We start from the raw sequence: 25,031 nt of genomic DNA on the forward strand, positions 1-25,031 counted from the left end.
TGGATTCATTAGGTTTTATAGTTTCATATGATGCCAGTATTAGCGGAATAGCGGCCCCGCCGGATTTTTAAGAGGTTAATTAAAAATACAGATAATAGATAATGTTACTCGCTCCTGTCCCCGCCGCTCTCTCTCTCTTGCCTCACCACTCACTTCCCACACTCTAAGCTCTCTACTCTTACAACAACTGACTCTAGAGAGGGACATTCGCATATTCAAGTCGGCCACCGTAGCAATCCTACACGCTTGGCACACGGGAGGAGTTATAATCTGCAGCCTCACCGCCAGATCCTTACACACTGCTCCTTTAAAGGATTCATTGATTGGCGAAATTGTTACGATTCATTTTCTGTCAAGTTCAGCTCTAAAGAATTCCCTTTTCAGTTCTGATTTATAGGCTGCACGGTGCAGTCTTAGATAGATGTGAGACTTATCTTATAGATTTACTGAAAGTACTCAAAGGACTGAACAACAGCGAACCCTCAATACTGAAAGAACTCCCACTAACATCCTGCAAGCACGAGAAAACTGCACTTGAGATGTGAGGAGCAGGTTATGAGTCTGTCAGCTCCCCGTAGCTGCTGCTGTCATGGTGCAGCAACAGTCTACTCATGATTACTTGCTGGTGTCTGCAAGTTTATTTCAGAGTTAAGACTTGGGTGGAGTGTAAGTTTTAGAATTACTCTTTGTCAGTGGTTAAGTTTGAGCAGTTAGATGGAGAGTTACCATCGTGAACATCATTTTTCATAGCCAGCAGGTCAGCGCTGCACACACACACACACACACACAATCCTGATACAGCAGCGAACTTTCGGTCCATTGTGGTGCTGTAATGGTGTGGAACAGAGTGATGAGTGGACTGTTAGCTCCGCTGGTGGATCAGCTCTGCATGCTTCATTACCTGTGTGTGTGTATGTGTGTGTGTTTGTGCGGCACCTTGTTGTTTTTGGTTCACTCGCATCATGCTTTCAGCTCTGGCAGCGGAGAGTGAAATCGTCTCTGGATTAGGGCTACCCAAGGTAACCTCTTATGGATGCTTCCCTTGTTTTTCATAACTTATATCAGAAATGAACTTAATTGAAGATATGTTGATGTGTGTGCGCTGCGAGCCCCTCTGATGGGTTCAAAGCTTTTGTGCTGAGCATGATGGGCGGATTATTATTGGTTAGTCATAGCTATTAGGGCGAGTTAGTCATAAGTTTTGTTCATATCTGCTCGGTGCAAATTGGTTTCAGGGAATGAACAAAACAGAAGAGGCCCATTTAAATATGACAACCATAAACGAGTTGAAATTGGTGATGACTTGCGATGGAGAGCGCGCGGTTCGGGGATTGCATGTGTCATCTATTGTTTGCGTCTCCATTCTTTGGTTTTAGACTCTGACCCACACGCCGCTGTGTCTCTAATGGAAAGCTCACTTTTTTTTTCACAGAGCTTCTGTTTCGCCCCGTGTCCTCTCCCTCCTCTCCTGTCCTGTCCTCTCTCGCTGGCATCCAGCCGCCGATGATGACGCAGGGAGAGCAGAGGAAAGGAGAGAAGGAGGGAGGGGGAGTCTGACATAGGCTTATGGCACTTATAATAGAGTAGAAAATATATTGGTAAATAAAATAGAGTAGATGGTTTTAAAAGAGGAGCGCTGCGCTTTTGGAAAGATATTACATGTTTAAAAAATAGGGCTTAAAATATTTAATCATGATTAATCACACATTTTTATCTGTTCAAAAAGTACCTTAAAGAGAGATTTGTCAAGTATTTAACACTCTTATCAACATGGGAGTGGATAAATATGTTGCTTTATGCAAATATAACCCTAACCCAGTGTGCTGACTTGACTATGACTTGCCCCCAAACTGCATGTGATTATCATAAAGTGGGCATGTCTGTAAAGGGGAGACTCGTGGGTACCCATAGAACCCATTTTCATTCACATGTCTTGAGGTCAGAGGTCAAGGGACCCCTTTGAAAATGGACATGACAGTTTTTCCTCACCAAAATTGAGCATGAGTTTAGAGCGTTATTTAACCTCCTTCGCGACAAGCTAGTTTGACATGGTTAGTAACGATGGATTCATTAGGTTTTCTCGTTTTCTAGCTTTAAAACTGAGGCTGCTACAACCTAAAAATAGCAAGTTACGTTATTGCGTTATAGAAATAAGTGGCGTTAAAACGAGTAACGCATTATTATCGGGTTCATTTCGACAGCCCTAGTTTAAAATAAATTACACTACCTTAGTTTGAGATAGCAAAAAGGTAAAACAGTTGCAACTGCGGATGTGTTTTGCTCAGCTACTGTGCATAGGCCTGGAAATGATAAATGGCCTCAAACTGTTGTGTTGTTACAGAAGAGCTAAAGCGAGAGAAAGTTTGCCTCCGCCTCCGCCGCCGCTGTTCTCGGCTCTCCTCGGTCTAACGAAGCCTCCTCTGTCGATGCGTTTATGAAACATCAAAAACTGTTTTCTGTGTCTCTGTGTTTGAGCACACGGGGCCAGAACAAGAACAGTACGAGGACTTGTTGGAGCCAGACACACAAAGTCCTCACTTGATGCAGCCTTGACCCTCTGACCTAAGTGAGGAAGACACTGCATGGCACAGAACAGCGTCTGGCACACACACAGGGAATATATGGGGACGATGATGCATCCCTATGGGAATGTTTGGAGCCATTCACACGCCATTTGGTCAGAGCAGAAGTGAGGGGAGAACTGACGTTTTCCCCCGTCTGCGATCTGAATCACTGTGGATGTGCGAGCGAGAGATCTGTCGACAGGCGTCAGAACTGGTGAATGTAGGTGTGCGAGCCACCGTTGCTTCCTGCTCAGACACACCGCCAACTATTCAGGATGCTCACAGTACCCTGTTGTCATAGTGACGGGGGACGGTGAGGGTGGGGTGGGGGGAAAGAGAGAGAGAGGAGGGGAGCAGCTCATTGCGCCAGCTGATTGTGAGTGTGTGCGATAGAGAGAGAGAGAGGACGAGAGAGAGAGGAGAGAGGACAGAGAGTTGCGCAGGAGCGATGGAGAGACAGGCTTTTTGCTGCGATCAGTGTTTTCATCAGTAGTCTTGTTTTTCAGCTGCTGTGTAGCGGTGGGATCGCGGACATTTATTGCATTTATCGCGCTCTCTCTCTCTCTCTCTCCCTCACACACACACACACACACACAAACTTGGATTCTCTGATTACTGGCACACACACAGCGGTCGCCGTGCTTGAATATGGCGAGATGCTGCTGCTGCTGTTGCTGCTGCTGAGGTGTGACATGTGTGTCAGGTGTGTATGAGCGCCTGGTTTGTCGATTCCCATGCACACTGTGACACACTGTCACTTTGACTTGATGCCCGGCGCCTCTGACAGGCTGAGGGACGTACAGCACGCCTGGCCAGGGGCCCCTCCATGCCATGGTAAATACCTCTGCTAACAAACTTAGCCCCCTGGAGCTAACCTGTGTAATCTCATAAAAGGCGGGAACAAGCACGCCGTGTCGTATAATGTCAAGTTTGGTTGCAAGGTGAAGATGCTATACCTAGTTTGTGTGTTTTTTCCGGGAGCGTGTATTTGCAGCGGTGTGTTGCCTTCGCTGTCTGTAGAGAGCGTATAGTGTGTTACCTGATTGCAGACCCTTTCCACCTTGATTAAGCCGGAGTGTGTGTGAGCTCTCCTCTCCCCCTGCAATCTGCCTATGCATGTGTGTTTGTGAGATTATGTGTGTGTGTGTTTTGATGCTGCTCTCTGGCTCTATACCTCCCCTCTTCTTTTTCTTCTTCTCCTCTTCCTGCTGCTGGCTGTTTTCCCTCAGGCAGTGACTCTGCGTAAGCAAGTGCGTGCGTGTGTGTGTGTGATCTGCGTTATCACACTGTTTTACGCAGACAGCGAGCAAAGTGTCACAGTAACCTCAGGATGTAATTAGTCATGAGAGACACAAAGTCAAACAGAGAACGTTGCGAGAGACGTTAGATGAAAGGATGCCAAGTCAAAGAATGAGCTGAACTAACTGGCTGCTGTTTCACATCATTATAGCATCGCTGTGTTACGATATACTATCTCCAGATTCGATGCTATTACGATACTTTGTTGCTGATTCGATATGTATTGCGATTTTCAAGTATTGCGATCCGATATTAGGATTTATTGCGGGTTTTTTTTGTACTTTTTTAACACTAGACCATGGGAAAAAGTTCAGATTCATACACTTCTAGGGACTTTTACTTTGAAAAATATCTAAATTAATACAGTAAAATGTTTGATTTTCAGCATGTATGTAGTCAACGATGTCCTGAAGACAAATACATCAGTCATTCTCAGGCATTATTATTATTAAATGTTTTCCGGCAACCCAAAAATCAAAGAATAAAGACATTTCCTTCACATATTAGTGGTATTTTATTTTTTATTTATAAGGGACATTAAATGTTTTATGCTTCTTGTGCATCCAATCAATATAATTTCCATAGATGTATTTTGTATATACAGTTCTCTTTGGTAACACCTTATTTTGGAAACCGGACGTAGTCACATGTGTATACTTCCTCTAAATTCTCCAAGGTGGTCTCTAGCTCTCCCGTCAGCTCCGTTCTCTTTATACATCCATGGTCAGCTCCATCGGGGCCGTTTGAATGCATTTAGCATAAATGTCAGTATATGGGTGCTCTACAGTTGTAGCGTCAGCCCATTTGACCACCGCACGTTACCGCAATACGATAACGTTTCTTGTCCATGACAGAGTTAGCATGCAGCGTTAGCCGTGATGTCTACCTCTGCTTTTCCTGCAAAAACCCAAAGTGTTTCCATACTTTACTGGTTGTGTAGTGTTTACCAATTTGGATTTAATATGTGAGGGTGCAGGTCGTATCCACGCAGACCTTCCGCTGTTTTGTACTTCCTCGTTGTGGCTGCGGTTTGTTTGGGTTGACGGATACGGAACGGATGTGACGTCACGTTACTCAGACTACAACAATAAAAGCGGTAACTTCTTTCTACCTCTGCATAGAATCAGATGAAGCAAATATATCAATTCTGGCTAGAAAATTTCAAAATCGCAAAAAAATAATTTGCGGTATATATGTGAATCGTTTTTGTCCCCCATCCCTACTGTGTTACCGCTGAGATGATCAAAACAAAGAGTTGAGGAGGAATGTGCAGGGAAGTGCTGAGTCGTGAGGTCTGGCTTTGACAGTTTGGTTGCTCTCAGTTTTCCGGTCTCCTCCTCACTGTCACCTCCCGTCTCTCTCTGAGTCTCTGTTGCCTTAGTGATCCCTCTGTCACAGGTTGTCTCTCTCTCTCTCTCTCTCTCTCTCTCTCTGTCTGTCAGTATATGAGCAGAGTGAAGCAGCAGCAGCAATTTGTGCTCCTTGCTCAAGGCACTCAGTAATCACTCTGCTCCCAGCTGCTCCTCATGGTCTTTTCTCCTTCTCCCTCTCCTCTCTCCAGTTTTGCAGAGAAAAAAGTTGCTTCACTGTCTGTGTTGCACAGAAAATGGTGGTTCTTATGTCATACAATGCACTCCAAAATGTAGAGGTGGTATGAACTCAGACGCTATATTAGTCTGCATTTGCTCTTGATGTGAACAAGCAATTTCCTTAATTGATTGCTGTCCTTGGTAAAGAGCAATAATCCATTAGATATTAAAAGGTTATATAATACATGCTTTAAACAATTTGCACTGATTTATTATCTTAGCACGACCAAAATAAACTTGAATCATAAATTAATAAACCACAAGTAAATTGTTTTATTTCAAATGATCCGTCGGCCTAGTTTTTGTGGTGTGTCCCGCACCGTCAGCTCTAGTCCGCTCGTGTCGGAGGCTTATTGGTCGATTCAGCCTGTTGAATCGCCGGTGTAGACCGTCGGTGAGAGAAATTGCTCTGATTGGCTGTTCAGCTTAAACTAATCAGTGCACAAGAAGAGAAACAAAAGTGAGGAAAGCAAGCCAACGAGTAAAGTCAAGAGGGCGTACACAGAAGGTCTCTGTAATGAAGCTTAGTGGGGAGTCAGAGCCACTTTGTTTCATGTACGTATCATAACAACGGCTTGTATATCCGCCGTCCTCGGTCTTCCGTTTCGCTTTTTGAATGACGAATACAGACTACTGTACCTCCACCTGCCGGTAGGGAGAGTTATTTCCTCTCACGCAGGCGCAGAAGGTTTGTTCTAACTGGCTGTCGGCTGTAGTCTTTGCGGTGTGTTCAAATGCAACTTGTTGGCTAAGACAAAGGCGGTGTGAGGCAACGCAACAGTCGGCCTTCATCGCTGCTAGTTCTTTGATGTCGGCTCTGTGAGGCTGGGCTTTATAACGTCATTGTCAAAAACACTGAACCAGGACTGCAACTACAGTAGTGATTATTTACATTATAGAGTAATCTGCTGAGGTCTATAAAATAGTGAAAATGCCCGTCACATTTTGTGTAAGCCCAAGGTGATATCTTGAAGTTGCTTGTTTTGTTCGACCAGCAGTCAAAGACATTCAAAGACATTCAGTTTACTGTCAGAGAAGAAAGTTTACTTAGCGTTGTTATAATCTTGCTTGCTCGTGGAGCAGGACACCCAGCTGCCTGCCTTCCTCCACCTTTACATCATCATCTCTCTCTCTGGTTATTTCTGTCTGGTGTGTGTGTGGTGTTCTCTGTACTGCAGTGTGAGAGTGCCACCTCTTACTGCTCTCCTGTCTGGAGGACTCCTGTCCCTTTGAGACACCTTTGTTTATTTCTGACTGCACAGCAGCAGCAGCAGCAATGCAGTGAACCAGCTAACAGATGAAAATGTTACTGTACCAAAAAACACGCGCTGGTGGATAACACTGCTGCTGCCAACTCAGTCCCCACCGTGCTATTAGACGCGCTAATGCTCTCAAATAAAGGCGTAAACACACAGATGCACACCAGTCATCGTTACTGAAATACACAAAGCAGTACCGTCGCACAAACTGTTATCCCATTGGCTCTTGTCTCGCAGCACATTAACGAGCCTACGGTGGTTTTATTGTGTACTTATGCTAATGTGTTAATCAAGTGTGCAATCAATAATTCAACACCTGCGGAGTGTTCAGGAGTCGAAACAACAGCCAGCCGGAGGCACGCCGCCGTCCCTTTGATGTCTTTATTCCTTGTTGTTCATTATCTGAGAAGAGGAGGAGGAGGAGGAGGAGGAGGAGGGTACCTGGCTGAGCCTTCTTCACTCTGCATGTTCAGGCCTGTGCAGATATTAATATTTGATGCCTTTTACTTCATAGCACAGCAGCCAGATGTCCAGACAGCGTGCACTCAGGAGTGGGACGTGTCCACTGTACTTTCTCTGAGCTTTATACAAACCTGTTCTGTTATCTGACCTGGTTAAGAATCCACATGATGTTGGACGGGGTGTTCAGAGCCTGTCTTCACGTGATCTTTGTGAGAATAACAGATCAGATCAGATTATCTTGTTTGTCTTGCAGGAAGCTATATTAGTAGTTGCATCTATTTTCCTGTCAACATGGCACTAGTTTTGATGGACCATCTGCTTAATTGTATTTTAACCACCCTTTTTATCGCTGTCTCTCCATCCTCTAACAATCGCGTCTCTCCTCTTGTTGTTTGCAGGAAGAATGCAAGCAGATCATGGCACGTCAGAAATCTAACAGCCAGTCGGACTCGCACGATGATGAGGTTTCTCCCCCGCCACCCAACCCCGTTGTCAAGGCCCGGCGCCGCAGAGGAGGGGTCAGCGCCGAGGTCTACACCGAAGAGGACGCTGTCAGCTACGTACGCAAGGTCAGCCTCAGAAAGATGGATGCAAACGTCCACGCAACAGACGCATTATACTGGCACACTGCAGCTTCCTGCACGCAAGTGCTTGTTTTGTACAAATTCATCATCATGTTTTCACACACATACAAGCAGCCAATGCCTACATACAGATGCAATAACTCAACGCTGCTGTGCAGACATCGAGGTTGATGTTGTTTATTTGTTGGACTCGGAGCGGTCGTTCTGTTCACACCCACTCAAGAGCACGGACGCATTCATCGAAACACGGTGACAGTGTGAAGGGAGATAAAGCTGTTTACATTTATGACAGCAATTAATCAACAGATCTGGACTTTTTATTTGCAGCGAAAATACACAGTTTGTGAGTCAGCTGCTAGACTGATGTTCAGCACAGATGCTGTTATTCGACCCTTTGATATTAAATCGACTGTGATAGACTCCCACTCAGGGTTTCACTGATATTTCACATCTTAATCATGAAATTTATAGATGATGCTGAACAGAGCGACTGTTTTAATTAATGCCAGTTTTATTTGCATTCATACGTTAGATTGACCCCCACATTTCAGCACATTTACATGCACACAAGAAACCAGGTCAGTCTGTGGAATCTGACTTATTTAGACTTCTAGAGGCTACTTTGTTTCAGTTTTAGTCTTTGAATTAAGTTATTTTGAATAAGAAGATGCATCGCTGACTCTACATATAATCAGATATTTTGCGTCCATGCGGTGCTTTTCCATATCCTAATTTGTACATGTAAAAAGCTGATAGGAAACCCGGTTACATGTATACATTGCCAAGAAATCAGCTTTCTCCAGGAGACCTCTAGCTGAAATAAATATTCTAATCCCCCCTGCCCTGATTACAGAAACTGGGTTCCTCGTGCTGTTTAAAGGTCACCTATTATGCAAAATGCACTTTTCCATGTCTTTTAAACATCAATATCTGTCCCCAGTGTGTCTACAGGCCACCATAGTATCATAAAAGACCATCCTCTCTCTTTTTCTCCTGCTCCGTTTGTCCGGAAATGGGTGCAGAAAAAAAAATCGCTTTTTTTCCTTCTCTTCTGACGTCATTAGAGAAATGCAAGCCATGTAAGGGTTTCCTGGTCGAACCAGAGAGAACCTTCAGTAGCTGACCCCGCCCCACAGCGCGTCACTGTCTCTCCTCCTCAACCTAACTTGAGCAAAGTCTGCAAGAACCAGCAGAACAGGCTTCATGTACTCCCATCATCTAAATATAACATGTTCTTTCACAAAGGCTTTATGTAATTACACTGTTTAAACAGATGATATTTATATATTATATATATTTGATGTCATGCATGTAGCAGAGTACAGGTAGTAAATAGTGACTTGTAAGCAACACAACACATTTCTGTTTCACAGTCAAACTTTATTTGAGTTGACAGATGACAATATTAATTATTCACAGCATTTGTAATCATCTCACCTGTTAGTTAGTTATGTGACATGGTACAGGAGAAAGTCTTCAGCTCTGGTAAACTATGGTAAGCTAAGCTCCGGTGGTCTGTAGTCATGGTAACACAGAGACAGCTACTATTGTAAATAATATACCATTACTCTGATCTTCCATACATTTATCTTTTAGCAGAAATAATGAACTGACTACTGTTTCACATCTTCTATTTTCCACCCTGATGGTCGCTGTGTTTACACACCGTGTCATAGCGGTAGCATGTAGCTAACCCGTTAGCATGTAGCTACATGCTAACGGGTTAGCTCTGTATCTCCCATCTGCTTTCAGCTATCTGCTCTCCTCTGGGATGATTCTGTCGGTCATTTCTCACAGATGGATCTGTAAAGACAGACGTAAAACAGAGTGTATGTTTACGGTTTACAGAGTTGATGCATGAGGTAAACACTGAGTTAACTAACAGAGATATAAATAGTATTATTTACCTGAGAGAAACCGTCAGGAAAACCTGGAATCTGGACCGCAGATGTTCATCATGTGTCGCCGATTTCTGATCAGATTCCTCCGTTAACGTGCGCTGGGTGAAGTTTCTGGTTTATAAACTTTAAAGTGGTTTATAAGCTCTATTCTAGCTGCCTCTCCCTCCACTCCTCTCTCTCCACTCGTCTCTCTCTCCAGAGCTGCTCCGGGAGGGAGGGGGAGGGTGACGCTGTTGTTGTTGAGGAAGTTTGATTGACAGAAAACGCTGACCAATCAGAGCAGAGTGGGAGGAGACAGGCTGTGAATCAGTGGTTTTCAGACAGAGGCTGAATTAGGCTCTGAGGCAGGCAGACTCAGGCTGCAGTATGAGAAGAATAAAGGGTTTTTTGAACATTGCAGCATGTAAACATGTTCTAGTGCAACATTAAAATACATCTATGAACCTGGAAATGAGCATAATATGTGACCTTTAAGAAATCAGGTTATTGCAGAAAGCTGCGCACATAAATACACAGCTTGACACAAAATGTGAGAATAAATTAACACTTTGGTGACACTTCATAATAACCATCATTAATAAACAAAATGAAATGAATGAAAAAGAGACAATGAAATGATAATTAATAATGTTTACTAACTATTAGTAATGCTATAATTTCTGTTATTTTATCATTAGTTTGTTTAATATGAAATAATTACTTTATACATTATTTATTGTATCATAGCTGATAAGAGACGATAACAATTACATTCTGATTACATTATAAATATTTATTAACAGTTTATTGTTGTACAAATTATAGCATTTTATATACTATGTTAAGTATTTGTTAATGATTACTAAATTGTTCTATAAATATAATATTACATAGATAGATGGATTAGAATTAAAAATTAACAAAGTATTAACTGTATATCTACATAATGTTTATAGAGTATTTATTAACTATTTAACAAGATATTATAATCATCAGTTGCAGCTTTATGATAGCCATCCAAATAATATTTATAGATGGTTTACAAACCAATTATTAATCATTAACAAAGTGTTAAAAATATCTATAGTACAATGTAAATATCTATGTAATGTTTATAGATGTTTTGCAAACAATTTCTTAAAGGTTTACAAATCATTTTGTAATCATTAACAAATACTTATAGTATATACAATGGTATAATGTGTGCAGCAACTGTTAAAATAACATAGATTATAGCATTACTAATAATTAGTAAACATTATTAATTATAATTTCATGGTTTGTTCACAGAAAAATAACTATTAAATACGTTTTAATTAACTATCAATTTACTATTTATATATGATGGTTATTATAAAGTGTTACCAAATCTTTTTTTTGTTTTATTTATGCTTGGATTTACTTTGTGTCTCTTGTTTGTCAGACAGTATGAATATAAGAGGAAGATAAAATAATTTCTTTTGTAAAGTAAAGTACAAATAAAAGTGTTTTCTCACTCTGGACAGAAAGGCGGCTGTTAGAGTTATCTATCATCTCTCAACCTGTCATGTGTCCATTCCACAACTTAATGGACCTATTGGAAAGGTTGCTCCTTCGCCAGAAACTATAACTCACCTTTACACACACACGCTCTCACACACTGTACATACATACAGCCCCTTAGTCATTGTATCATTGCCGTGCTTGTTCATTTGTAATTAACTTGACACGCCATTAATTGCTGGGTAATGACAAAACTGCATGGACCCCCGTCACCACGCTGTAATCGCATGGCCACTGGAGCATGCAGTGTGTGTGTGTGTGTGTGTGTGTGTGTGTGTGTGTGTGTGTCAGGTGTGCGCACACACCCACGTGCATCTGTGTTTATGGCTCTGAGATCTCCACCAGACGCTGTAGTTATGTGTCGTGGCAACAAGCCAGGCCTGGTCTCCAGCCTCATTCTCCTCACTGTCCCCTCACTGTCTCCTGACTGTCTCCTCACTGTCTCCTCACTGTCCCCTCACTGTCTCCTGACTGTCTCCTCACTGTCCCCTCACTGTCTCCTCACTGTCTCCTCACTGTCTCCTCACTGTCCCCTCACTGTCTCCTGACTGTCTCCTCACTGTCCCCTCACTGTCTCCTCACTGTCTCCTGACTGTCTCCTCACTGTCCCCTCACTGTCTCCTGACTGTCTCCTCACTGTCTCCTCACTGTCCCCTCACTGTCTCCTGACTGTCTCCTCACTGTCCCCTCACTGTCTCCTCACTGTCTCCTCACTGTCCCCTCACTGTCTCCTCACTGTCCCCTCACTGTCCCCTGACTGTCTCCTCACTGTCCCCTCACTGTCTCCTCACTGTCTCCTGACTGTCTCCTCACTGTCCCCTCACTGTCTCCTGACTGTCTCCTCACTGTCCCCTCACTGTCTCCTCACTGTCTCCTCACTGTCTCCTCACTGTCCCCTCACTGTCCCCTGACTGTCTCCTCACTGTCCCCTCACTGTCTCCTCACTGTCTCCTGACTGTCTCCTCACTGTCCCCTCACTGTCTCCTGACTGTCTCCTCACTGTCCCCTCACTGTCTCCTCACTGTCCCCTCACTGTCTCCTCACTGTCTCCTCACTGTCTCCTGACTGTCTCCTCACTGTCCCCTCACTGTCTCCTCACTGTCCCCTCACTGTCTCCTCACTGTCCCCTCACTGTCTCCTCACTGTCTCCTCACTGTCTCACGGACTGACACACACACATGCAACGACTGAGACAGCCACGTCAGCCGCACGTGAAAGAGAAATGAATTCATATGCTCACTCGAAACAGCAGGATATCAGAGAAAAGTGAATTAAAATTGAATTAAAAGATGAAAGCGCATTATTGCTTCAGTATGAGAGAGTATTTCATCTGGCCATTGTTGTACAGCGAGGTAACACACACACACACACACACATGCACTCTCTGCGCCATCATCTTCCGACATCATCGATTCCATTAATGTCTCCGCTGTGAAAATCAGCAGCTGTTAAACAGAACACAATCAATTAGCTCACCCGGCTCGTCTGATTAAAAAGAGCTTTGCCGTTAAGCGCCGCGAGTCTTAACAAATTGTGTGAGGCCTGTCAGAGATCACACTGACAGAATGAACTGCTGGCATCAGATTGATGGGAACTGGTGTGGACACCCTCTTGACGAGGTGGGAACAAAATGGGTATTAAGTCAGATGTTTCCTCCGACTTTAAAGGCTTCTTGTGGCTTTAAATGAGGAACTTTACAAGCATGTATCTCAGCTACTATCAGAAAGAAAAATAATGTGGATTTTGCAGATAGAGGCAAATACTTATCTTGTCACAAGCCTAACTTCACTTTTTACTTTTCTTACTTTACTATCGACGAATCCGGCGACCGCTTTTATGTGTTCCGCGAAGTCGGCAAGTCGTAGTGACTCAGTGTCTGCTAGCCGTGTTAACTGGTGACGTTCAGCCGAATGCATCAGTGGTTGCTTGTAGTAACTCAGGTAAATGGTTGGCGTAGATAATAAACACAGATGAGTATGTATTTAATATTGATCAAAGTAAAATCGAAGGCTTTTACGAGAACACAGCTGCCGTCACTACGAGCAACCACAACGCATTTGGCTCAGCTGAGAGCCCCTAAACAGTGTCTTCGCCAGCTAACGTTAGCTACGCTAAGCCAGCAAGTTGAAGTTCGCCACTAATGTTGGATCAGCTCAGAACTGCACAGGTTCTTCCTGAACTCTGAGATATCGCTGTCAAAGTAACGTTATATGGAAAGTAAAGGTTAAAGTAGAAAATTGTACACTTCTTAAGGTCTTCGCACACCAAGTCCGTATTACTCGTGTGCGCTTTTTTTAATCCGTCATCTGATAAAAATCGTTGTGCACTGAAACATCGCACACTGAGTCCGATGTGTAATTACGTGGGTATAATGAATAGCGCTAGTCCGAAACATTCTTTCATGATGAAGTAACATAAATACAGACTCAGTGTGCAAAGGCCTTTAAGCTTTACGCTTGACACATTCGCGAGTGTCTGCATGTCCAAAGTGGTGTCACACCACTTTGTGACCGTGTGTCCGCATCAGCTCGTGTCCAAGTAATCGTCCGTCCTGAAAGCATAACTGGTACACGGGTAACAGAATTTGACTGCTTTTAGGTGTAGCTGGTAAATCATTAGAAATCCATCTTTTCCCATGTGGCTTTACCTCAACTTTCCTCCCCCACAACTGGCTACAACAGAACATCCAAACCTCACCCTGACAAGTTACTGTAAAAAGGACAGTGATTCAAACGCTGGTAACAAGCTGAGTGACATTTAATGATCCCCTGGGTGACAGTACTGGAGCTGGATCTTGTGGAGGATGATAAAGTATCTGACCTAAAATCTGAATCTGATCACTGAGCCTCTCTGGGTTTCTAACTCCAGGCCAGCCTCTTTCTCTTTCTGTCCACTGCACAGGCCCGAGTGCTGCAGATAGATACAAAATTTGGTACTTTCTTATTTCATATGTGATGTGGTCGTGTGTGTATTTGTGTGCATGCACATGCACAGCGCTGCGTGGTCGTCTTCATGTGGAGACATCTGTTGCTTTAACGTAATTACAGCCTACCCCCCCCCTCCTCTCCTTCACCACCAGAGACAAAACACATGCACACACTCCTCTCCGTCCTCCAGTTCCTCTGCAATGAGAAGGGTTTAATTTAGTCTTCTCACTCTTTCTCTTTCTTTCTCTTACTTTTGACTTTTCTCATCCGACGGTAAAAAAAAAAGGAGCTTCTGGGATTTATAAATACGGATTTTTGTGGCTTTGTTGTGGCTACAGACTTTGCCGTTCCCTTTCCATGCACACACACACACACACACACACCGCAGAGTTTGGGACATGAAAATGCATGTTTTATGAATGAGTTCAGGCCTCTGCTGAATTTTTAAGGGCCGTGTGACATTTTGAGTGTAATCCCTGAACAGATGGGCTTTCCCAAAAATACTCAGACACACGTGTGGGATATTCCTTTCAGAGTTTGCCAATACGCTGCTCTTTAATTACTCAATTTGGTCTGCTTTTGAAGTCGGGCCCATTATGTGTTTGCGCTGGTCTGTTTCATGTGTCCACCTGCGTAGTGTTGTTGCAGTGTGCTTCGCCGTAATGGATATCACTGCTTCGTCCACACACAGGTGATCCCGAAGGACTACAAGACCATGACCGCCTTGGCCAAGGCCATCTCCAAGAATGTGCTGTTTGCTCACCTGGACGATAACGAGAGAAGGTACAGAAACTTCTTTAATGGGTTTGCACAACATCCAGTGTGATGTCAGCAATCCTAAATGTGTGTGTGTGGACTATGAGTGCATGTTTGTAAGCTGATAAAATCAAGAACAGCCCATTGTTCCAGAGTGTATTGCCCTCGTGGCCACTGTGTGCCAGTGTTGCCTGCTCTGGGAGCATCTCAAGTCTGCGGAGACATGAAGAAGAGGAGGGGTATGCAGCGAAGGGTGGGTAAAGGGGGCAAATGGATGTGTCTCTGTGTGTTGCATTGTGTTGTTGGTTGTTATGGTAACCTGTCTGTATGTTAGTATCATGTTGTGTATTCAGATATGGGCGGCGGTGCTCAGAAATCAACGATTCTCCGTAGTCGTCTCAGAGAGAGAGAGAGAGGGATGCCAATTTCCCTCCATCCTTTCCCTCTTTCTTACCATCTGCTCCTATTCGTTGTTCTTTCACATTCCTCCTCTCTTCCACCATCCTTCCATCTGTCCCAGATCTCCACTGATGGCGGGGTTTGGGCTCCGACAAGGGGGAGGGGGGTGGTGTGGGAAAAAGGCTCTCAGGTGGCTGGCGGTCCCGCCCGCCCGCCAGCCGGAATAGTGTTTCATTGGCGGGGAGAATCCATTACGCCCCATGGAGAGGAAAACACCGGAGCTTTCCTGTTGGCTAAAGCCTCCGCGGACCAAAACCCAAAACACACTTCTTTCCAGCCTTTCGTCAGCTGACAATTTGCCGTGCTTCCTTGGCACAGGCACGCCATGGCCTCTGATTGCACGTCAGTGCTTCTGAGGCAGCCCCGAGCGGAGCGCAACATGTGATGGATCCGGACAGTCTGAAAAACCACGTACTTGGGTGGCTGATGTGGCAGATTGGAGTTACACCACAAAAGAAATATGCGGCGGCAGACCCCTAAAAGCATCAGGTTTTAATGCACTCAAGGCCTGTTGGCATGCCGAGCTACGCGATGGCGTCGTCGTCGGCCCCGTGAAACCGTGCATGATGTAGAATTTATTCGACTGGCTGTCATGTTCGCTGTCTCGCTACACGCGGCTTGCATCAAGCATTAATGCCGTGCACACAGGAATTCGTTGTTGTGTCATTTGTGGGTGAGCATGCAGCGAGCGGCGCTGAATGCTCCCAGCTAGTGAAAACCTTGTCTGATTTGCTAGATTGCACAGCGACATGGCAGTTAGTTGGCTATGCCTTCGTCTAACTCTCTCTCTCTCTGTCGCTCTTACAGTCTCCCTCACTCTCTTCTGTTCTTCCTCACTCTTCACTTCCAGCTGATGATGCTGGACGGCTGGCTGGCTGGCTGGTCTGGCTGGTGGCTTGGCCACACTGCGGTTATGTTGCGGTTGTCGCACCCGGAGCCCCCGTCGACAGAAGTGTATTGATGTTCGGCCAATGTGGTCCTCAATGAAAAACTGCACCCAGCAACCAGCAGGCACATTGCTTAGTTGCCGTAGAGCACACTCATTGGTAAAATTCGGCACCAAACTTTGCCCGAGAAGGTGCGTTTAGATCGTCCTAAATGATCGGTAAGTATCGGTAAACTCCTACAGCAGTGTATATCCCGGTTGCTACAGGAGACAAAACAGAAAAAAATGAGGCCAATCTAGTAATCATTTTTGCGTGTTGATGCCTTCTGTCGTGGCATTGATGAAGTCACGGAGTGCGTTGGCTTCTTTAGATGTGCCAGAACTGTCAGGGACTGACGCACATCAGCAGATGGAGTCTGACTGCACAGTCCTCTCTCTCTCACTCTCTCTGTCTCTCTCTGTCTCTCGCTCCTCCCTCGCTCTGCAAACAGCTGGCCATTTGGGTTGTCAGATGTTCTTGCACATGTGGTCTCATTGGGTGAGAAGGTAGTGACAGTTGATGATTGCTCCTAACATTAAGGGGGGGGATGGGTCAGCGCATGCATCGCTGGATGATGGATGGTTACATGCAAAGAGACTTCTTTCTCTCGACTGCTGGTTGGCATCGGCAATATGGTTTGTACTTTGTTCAAAAAATGGCTTGAAAATGGCTATTTTAGTTTGAGGGCTGTGTGTGTGTGACACAGAGAGCGAGAGAGAGAGAGAGAGAGAGAGAGAGAGAGAGAGACAGAGAGAGCGAGAGAGAGAGAGACAGAGAGAGCGAGAGAGAGAGAAATGGAGGGCCTAAAGCTGTGTCAAGGAAACATCTTGTGTGATTAGTCACTCAGCAGTTATGTAAGCTGAACACCACAATTTGTTCCCCTATTAGCGCTATATTATGCTATCGTCCCCTTCGGTAATGAGAGCAAGATCGAAAACAATGAAGCCCTCTTTGTCTCTCTGCTCTCTTTTTCCTCTCATCACTTCCTCTTTCCTTTGAAGCTCTCTCTGTTTTCCTTTTCGTCTTGCCTCTCTCATCCTGTCTGAAGTTACTTATCTGCCTTTCTAGGAATCCAGGGAAGACGGTTTACTGGTTCTGTAAGCAGCACATTAATAACAGACACTAGTTGATGAGGTTCTTCTTTCTATTTTCAAATTTTCATTTTCAACTTTGTATATTATTCTATAATCAACCGCGTATTCGTATGTCATTAGATTAGATTCCACTCCCCCAAACATCCATAAACAGCTATATACATGTATACAGTATATATACAGTGTCTTTCCAGAGGAAATCTTTCAGCAGTGAGGCATACATCAGTCTTCTGGTGGGGCTGAGATGAGATGACTGAGTGTATAATTACAGGAATGGGTTAGCGGGCTGCAGAAAAATGATCCAGGAGGGCATCTTAGGACAAGCAGGATATTACTACTTAAACTAAAACAGATCCAGCGTCGTCTGCGCTTTGATCATATCCTGTTTTTTGATGTTTGCTTCCCCATCCTCCATTGTCAGCAATGTAAAGATGTCAGGGTTTATGTGTGTGTGTGGTGAGAGAATGAAAACAGAGAATATAGAGGGGCATTTAGAACAAGAGGAAAGAGAAAAGGAGTTTGTTTTCCCTACAAACTAAACAGATTAGCTTCTTTCTTTTACTGCTTACGTGCTGTTCCACCTGAGCAATACCATATCTGGTATCATATGAAACTAGAACACTTAAGGAATCGATTGGTGCCAACCATGTCACGGTAGCTTGTCGGGAAGAACGCTAAATAATGCTGCAAAGTTACACTAAATTTTGGCAAGGAAAAACTGGCATGTCCATTTTCAAAGGGGTCCCTTGACCTCTGACCTCAAGATATGTGAATGAAAACTCACGAGATGAACAAACTGAAAACGATATCTTATTAGATAAAACAGATGTTGACAAACTGCATAATTTGCAGTTGAAAAAAAGGTAATAAATCGCAATATATCTTATCGCAAAATGTTTAAAATCACAATAAGATTGCATCGTGAGGCCTCTGGTGATTCCCACCCTGAGTGCAAAACCTTTGTACTGGTACAAGGGTGAAGCAAGCATGCTTTATACACACACACACACACACATGCATAACCAGGCACACAAATACCACCATCACTACAAAGGACGACGGGGATTACATTATCATGAGAAACACACACACACAAGGACATTCTCCAGTATGCATGTCAGCCTGTGTTCCCAGTGAGGAGGCCGCTCCAGCTGGGAGCGTGGAGTCTTTGATTAACACACCATTCCATATGTCAAACTTTATAGCCTCAACGTTTCTGAGTTCCACCAGCCGTGTGTGTGTGTGTGTGTATGTGTGTGTGTGTGTGTGTGTGTGTGTGTGTGTGTGCATTAAGCGTAAAATTGGAGCTTTATTTAGCGTTCTTCCCGACAAGATAACATGACATGGTATCTTCACTCAAGCTTTAAGACTGCTACAATCTCTGAAAGACACAATAGCGGCCGTCTGCCGTTGGATGATTAAGAGGTTAATAGTTAAATAATATAAGTGATTGATACTTGACGTCCGTGTATCGATACAATATTGCCACCAGGCTGGCCACAGTAGTCTGTGTTACACGGTCGTCGGGCACACACCGATTACATTACGTACCCACCGCCCTCACCGTCGTTTTGCTTTTTCTTTTTTTACAGAAATAAATCCCATTTAGTTCATGTTGGCGTATCTGTGCCGTGTTGTCAATTCATAGTCGGACGATGGATGCTACAAACTGAAAGTGAATACATCTTCTCCATAAGGAGTCTGCACAGAGTAGCAGGAGTCATTCGCCACACACGGGATGAGAGAGAGTTGACAGACAAGGTGATGGCGAAGGATTCGGTGTCGAAGCGAAAAGCAAAAGCACCTCAAATTTAAACCCAATGCTATTAGAGAACCATAACGTTAATGAGCCGGTGTGCACGCCGGGTGGAAACCTGCGACCCCGTAGTGAAAGCTCCACCGGAGAGGCCAAACACACAGCCACCCGACGTTAGAGATCAAAGTAAACGCTCTACATATATTGAGCGTCATCTTTTCTCGTAAAATGTCTGGTGTAATTTCCTCACCGTCACATCCCTAGTTGCCACGCAAAATATCACGATACTATGCTTTATCGATAATCCCTAATGAACATACAGTGTACCATCAGGGGACAGTGTCTCCGTCTGTTTATCTCTTTGACCTTGGCTGCTCTCTAAACTGAATCTCCGCCACGGTGCGACTCCCAGCGGGCCACTGGGGTGGACCGCTTATTTGCTTCCCATTAGCTGCCGTAATGACCTCATTATGATATGCCCACGCAAACAGACCCACAAGATAAGCCGGCAACAGGTGTTTAATTTCACATTGTGCTGAGCCCGCTCCACTGTACTAACACCCAAATCAGCCTGCAACCACCTGTCTCAACACTGTAATATAACATAACCCTAGTTGTTATCATATCGACTGAAACTATTATCTCATCTTACCATCTGGATGTCTGATTATTCTGCTTTGGTTTCAGCTCACTAACAGCTCTTAGATGATAGTTTAAAGTTTAACAGTTTGGATAAGAAAGCGGCGATAACAGAAGGAATCAGGTCACAGTGTTTTGCACAAATTTGGATATGGATGTCAAGTTTACAGGCTTGTGTGTGTGTGTGTGTGTGTGTGTGTGTGTGTGTGTGTGTGTGTGTGCGCACACAGCCTGTTTGTCCAGGTGCACCCTCAGATCAGATGAGATTTCCACCACCACTTCCTCTTGTTAAATGCCTTTTGAGAGTCTTTTAATATGGTCAATAGCGCTATCGCCTGTTTGAACACACAGTCTTTCAGTTCCTACTGTAATAGTGTTTCTTATCTGACTTCCTACTGGAGTGATATGAACTGAGATGTCTGATAGCAGTAGTACTGTGCGTGTTTATATTTTTAATTTTTTGCACACCCGGATAAATGACCTCGATGATCTCCAACTTTGTGTGAGTGCAACGATGGAGAGGTGGAGACTGGAGCGGTTCTTTGAGGTCACATTGAGAGAGAGAGATTAATTACAGAGGAAGAGGCCTCTGGGAAATCTGTCAGAGATGCATTTTTATTTTTATTTTTCCCTCAACGCAAACAAAACACACTCAAATAGACACATATATAAATGCTCATCAAGTTGTCTTCTCCCGTCCGCATGCATTAGTCTAATAATGCCCTCGTGCCGCAAAACGCTCCCCTGGGGACGGCACAGGCACGAGAAAGCCCTGCTGTCTGAGTGTAACCACATAAATAGTCTGGCAGGAACGAGGAAACCCTGTTTATCCCATTCCCTAAAACTGCCTTGGCAGAGTTTGAAATATTCTAAAATAATATTGCCATCTGGTAACAGGAGTTGTTAAATCTTTTCAGGTCAGGACCCGGTTGTAAAGTCAAGGAAATGCAGCACTTAATCTTTGATATGTAGCGAACCAGAACCTCTAAAAGTGTTAGGGCTGCCCCCTCGTAGTCCATTAGTCCATTAGTCCATTAGTCCATTAGTCCATTAGTCCATTAGTCGGTTGTTTTGGTCTTATTTGACTGAGATTTCTTGAGTCGATTAGTTGTTTTTTTTATGCTTTTTTCATGCTGGATGATTTATTTCCAAGAAATTTATGAGCACATCTCTGGTAAACACAAGATTTAAAGTGGTGCTTTTGTGTAATTCTTTGTGGAGAAACAAAGTTTTAATTGTGTTAGTCGACTATGATTCTTTTGGTCCAGGACTGCCCTAAAAAATATTATAAATATGTTAACCCATAGTGGGTTAACACCCGGGTTAAACACCAGCTTGGGTTGACACCCAAGCTGTCAACTATTAAATTACTCGCCAACTATTTTCATAATCGATTAATCGGTTTGAGTAATTTTTTTTAAGGAAAACACAAAAAATTCTCCATTCCAGCTTCTTAAAAGTGAATATTTTCTGGTGTCTTTACTCCTCTGTGACAGTAAACTGAATATCTTTGAGTTGTGGACAAAACAAGACATTTGAGGACGTCATCTTGGGCTTTGGGAAACAACATTTTTCACAATTTTCTGACATTTTATAGACCAAACAACTTCGACAGATTAATCGACAATGAAAATAGTTGTTAGTTGCAGCCCTACGATCAATACAACGTTCCACATTTTGTAGTTAAAAAGTTATATCAGAGTATACAATGGGGGGGGAAAGGGTTGGAAAGAGGTGGCGCTTACCTCATCCTGCCTGCTTTAATCCTCTAATTAACAAGCAGAGTAATGAGTTGATGAAGTGACCGATTAGTTGACCTCTGACCCCTAAACCCTGACCTCTGCACCTTCCCCACTAACCCCTGCCGACGGACGGGGAACATCTTTAGTGTACTGGCGCTCTTTGTCTGTGTGTGTGTGTGGGTGTGTGTGTGTGTGTGTGCTTGAAGAGGTGTAAAAACAACAATAAATAAATCAGCGAGAGACAGAAACCTCAAATAAACAAACAACAGCGAAGTGAAAGACGCTGAAACACCGCCCGAGAGAGAGAGATCATCCGCCTCGCCTCGCCTCGTGTTCCAGCAGCGGAAGTTAATTTAAGGGCCTGTGTGAAGAAGGGACAAAACAACAAAGAGGTTGCAATGTGAGATCGAAATATCAGATGAACTCGGCTCCCATCATCATCATCATATCTGCTCTCATTTCAATCAGGCTCCGTATCAGGAGACGTGGAACTTGAGCTCCGTGCTCCGGTGAACGGGTTCATGTTGGAAACGCAGACGCGCTGATTCAGGCAAAATGTTTTGTTTTTTTCGTTAAGCTGTGACACAGACTATACACCATCAACATCAACATCCACATGTACACAGTGACACATATAGTGTGCTGTTACCATGTAGCAGCCCCTAGGGGGTGTTTTTGCCACACACAGATATTAACCATCTCTTGAGTCATTCTGCTAGTCAGAGATTCTACTGGGAACTGTCAATCGATTGTTAATCGTGATTAATCACGTTTTATCTGTTCAACATGTACCTTAAAGGGAGATTTGTCAAGTATTTAATACTCTTATCAACATGGGAGTGGACAAATATGCTGCTTTATACAAATGTATGTATATATTTATTATTGGAAATCAATTAACAACACAAAACAATGACATATATTGTCCAGAAACCCTCACAGGTACTGCATTTAGCATAAAACAATATGCTCCAATCATAACATGTCAAACTGCAGCCCAACAGGCAACAACAGCTGTCAGTGTGTCAGTGTGCTGACTTCACTATGACTTGCCCCAAACTGCATGTGATTATCATAAAGTGGGCATGTCTGTAAAGGGGAGACTCGTGGGTACCCATAGAACCCATTTTCATTCACATATCTTGAGGTCAGAGGTCAAGGGACCCCTTTGGAAATGGCCATGCCAGTTTTTTCCTCGCCAAAATTTAGCGTAAGTTTGGAGCGTTATTTAACCTCCTTTGCTGCAAGCTAGTATGACATGGTTGGTACCAATGGATTCCTTAGGTTTCATAGTTTCATATGATGCCAGTATCTTCACTCTAGATTTAAAACCCGAGCCCGCTACAACTCCTTGTCTCACGTGACCCCCTGCAGACAGTCCTTCCTGGCAGTGCAGTGGAAACAGGATGTAGTGGCACTGAATGGATGGATGTTTGTCCGTCTTCTCCCACCAAAATCTCTTTCTCTTTTGGAGTGACTATTGAGGAAGCAGTCTCTGTAGTTGTTTGTCTTTTCACGTCATTGAGAGGACCTGCTTCTCTGCGTGTTCAGGTGGAGGACTTGTGAGGATTTGTATTTTACGGCAGGCCGTGCAATAACGGCACGGACAAATTAGCAGGTTTCTGTTGTGTGTTGTTTTGTCCGTTTGTTTGTGTTTCCCGTCTTTACCGATTCCCTCGTTGACTCGCTGTGTGTTCTCGTCCCCCGTTCTTCCTGAGAGCGTGGTGGTCCACTTCTTTCCCCCCTCTTTTTTAGAATTCACTACTTTCTCTCTCTCTTCCTCTCTCAGTCATTCACATCTACATCCACACTCCCTCCCCCCACTAGTCTTCTCTCTCCGTCCCCTGCGTGGCTTTGTGCTGCTGCCACAATGCCAGGGGCCAGGCGATGAGGTCACTCTCCACAGGAGAGCTGCAGGCCTGACTGAACCTCGACCATCACCGCCGCCATCCAGCGCACAGAGGACTAACACGTCTCACCTCCCCCAGCGCACATACATCTTCCCCTCGGCTCAGACCACTTCACCTTTACGCCCGCGCAAACCGCGCGGCACGCACGCAATCATGTCATTTGCAGGAAGTTCTTATCCAGGCTTCTCGTGCAGATAAACACATGCACATTAATAAGTGCACACACACACACACACACACACACACACACACTACTGCACAGATTGCTGGAAACTTTTGTCCTCTCTCATACCCTCTGCTGGGTTTCAACCTGTCCCCTGCCGCCTCTTCCGCCCCCTGTCATCTCTCTCCATCCTTCACTCCATCCTGTTCTCCATCCAGGTCTTAATAAAGTAGTGAGTCATGTAGTAGTGTTAGTGTCTGGAGTCCTTTTAAGAACGCCGTATTCCCTCCAAAAATGTACCCCAGAGTCTACGCAGGACAGTTTTCCAGCTATAGCCATGATTCATCCCTGCCTTCTCAGCTGCTTATACCATCAGTGTGTGCGTGTACACGTGTGTAGACCAGGGTTATTAAAGTAAACTTAAACTGACACTAAAACGGAAATAAGCAGTGAGAAATATTTTTAGTATGGCTGTCAAATGATTAAAATATTTAATCGTGATTAATCGCAAATTAATCACACATTTTTTATCTGTTCAAAATGAACCTTAAAGGGAGATTTGTCAAGTATTTAATACTCTTATCAACATGGGAGTGGACAAATATGCTGCTTTATGCAAATGTATGTTAATATTTATTATTATAAATCAATTAACAACACAAAACAATGACAAATATTGTCCAGAAACCCTCACAGGTACTGCATTTAGCATAAAAGATATGCTCAAATCATAACATGGCAAACTGCAGCCCAACAGACAACAACAGCTGTCAGTGTGTCAGTGTGCTGACTTGACTATGACTTGCCCCAAACTGCATGTGATTCTCATAAAGTGGACATGTCTGTAAAGGAGAGACTCGTGTGTACCCATAGAACCCATTTACATTCACATATCTTGAGGTTAGAGGTCAAGGGACCCCTCGAAAATGGCCAAAATTGAGCGCAACTTTGGAGCGTTATTTAACCTCCTTCCCGACAAGCTAGTATGACATAGTTGGTACCGATGGATTCTTTAGGTTTTCTAGTTTCACATGATGCCAGTACCTTCACTCTCGGCTGGGCCGACAGATTTTTAAAGAGGTTAAATCAAAGTCAATACAGTGTTTTGGAGATACTCATGTGTATCAATGTTTTCTTACACCTATAATGTTTGAATGTGAAATGTGCATGTTTGTCTTGCAGTAAACAGGGAAGGGGGGATAAACTGGCCTCTGTTTTGGATCTGAGCAGCAGTTCAGATCAAATGAGGAGAACTAGTGAATCGCCTCGATCTCACCTCGATAACTCTCTTAACAAAACGGCCCTCCAACATGCTTTGAGAGAGTGAAAGTCAAGAGAAACGAGTTAAAGCCTGTCAAAAATGACCACTTTTAAGCTGAGACCTGTGTGTGTAGTAGTAGTAGACTAGTAGTAGACTAGTAGTAGTAGTAGACTTCATCTCCTGTGAATGAACATGTAGGGTAAACGTGCGAGTGTGCTT

The 25,031-nt window shown here is 44.0% G+C and overlaps 1 protein-coding gene and 1 long non-coding RNA gene across 4 annotated transcripts in view; one reads left to right on the top strand and one right to left on the bottom strand.

Annotated features, from left to right (window-relative positions):
• The window catches only part of prkar1b (protein kinase, cAMP-dependent, regulatory, type I, beta), an 83,972-nt gene that overhangs the window by 10,867 nt on the left and 48,074 nt on the right, over nucleotides 1-25,031 (top strand). The window contains exons 1-3 of one of the 3 annotated variants that reach the window (XM_074656688.1): nucleotides 2,964-3,267; nucleotides 7,572-7,742; nucleotides 14,798-14,889. In XM_074656688.1, the coding sequence (XP_074512789.1) occupies nucleotides 7,590-7,742; nucleotides 14,798-14,889 (245 nt within the window). In that variant the 5' untranslated portion in view covers nucleotides 2,964-3,267; nucleotides 7,572-7,589. Of the gene's footprint in view, nucleotides 1-2,963; nucleotides 3,399-7,571; nucleotides 7,743-14,797; nucleotides 14,890-25,031 lie in introns of those variants that run through there. The other 2 variants (XM_074656687.1, XM_074656686.1) reach the window with 2 other exon arrangements.
• Nucleotides 1-25,031, bottom strand: part of LOC141781156 (uncharacterized) — a 77,626-nt gene that overhangs the window by 7,983 nt on the left and 44,612 nt on the right. The gene's annotated exons all lie outside the window — the stretch shown is intronic.

This window comes from Sebastes fasciatus, chromosome 13 (genome assembly GCF_043250625.1).
Source record: "Sebastes fasciatus isolate fSebFas1 chromosome 13, fSebFas1.pri, whole genome shotgun sequence".
Taxonomy (NCBI): Eukaryota; Metazoa; Chordata; class Actinopteri; order Perciformes; family Sebastidae; genus Sebastes; species Sebastes fasciatus.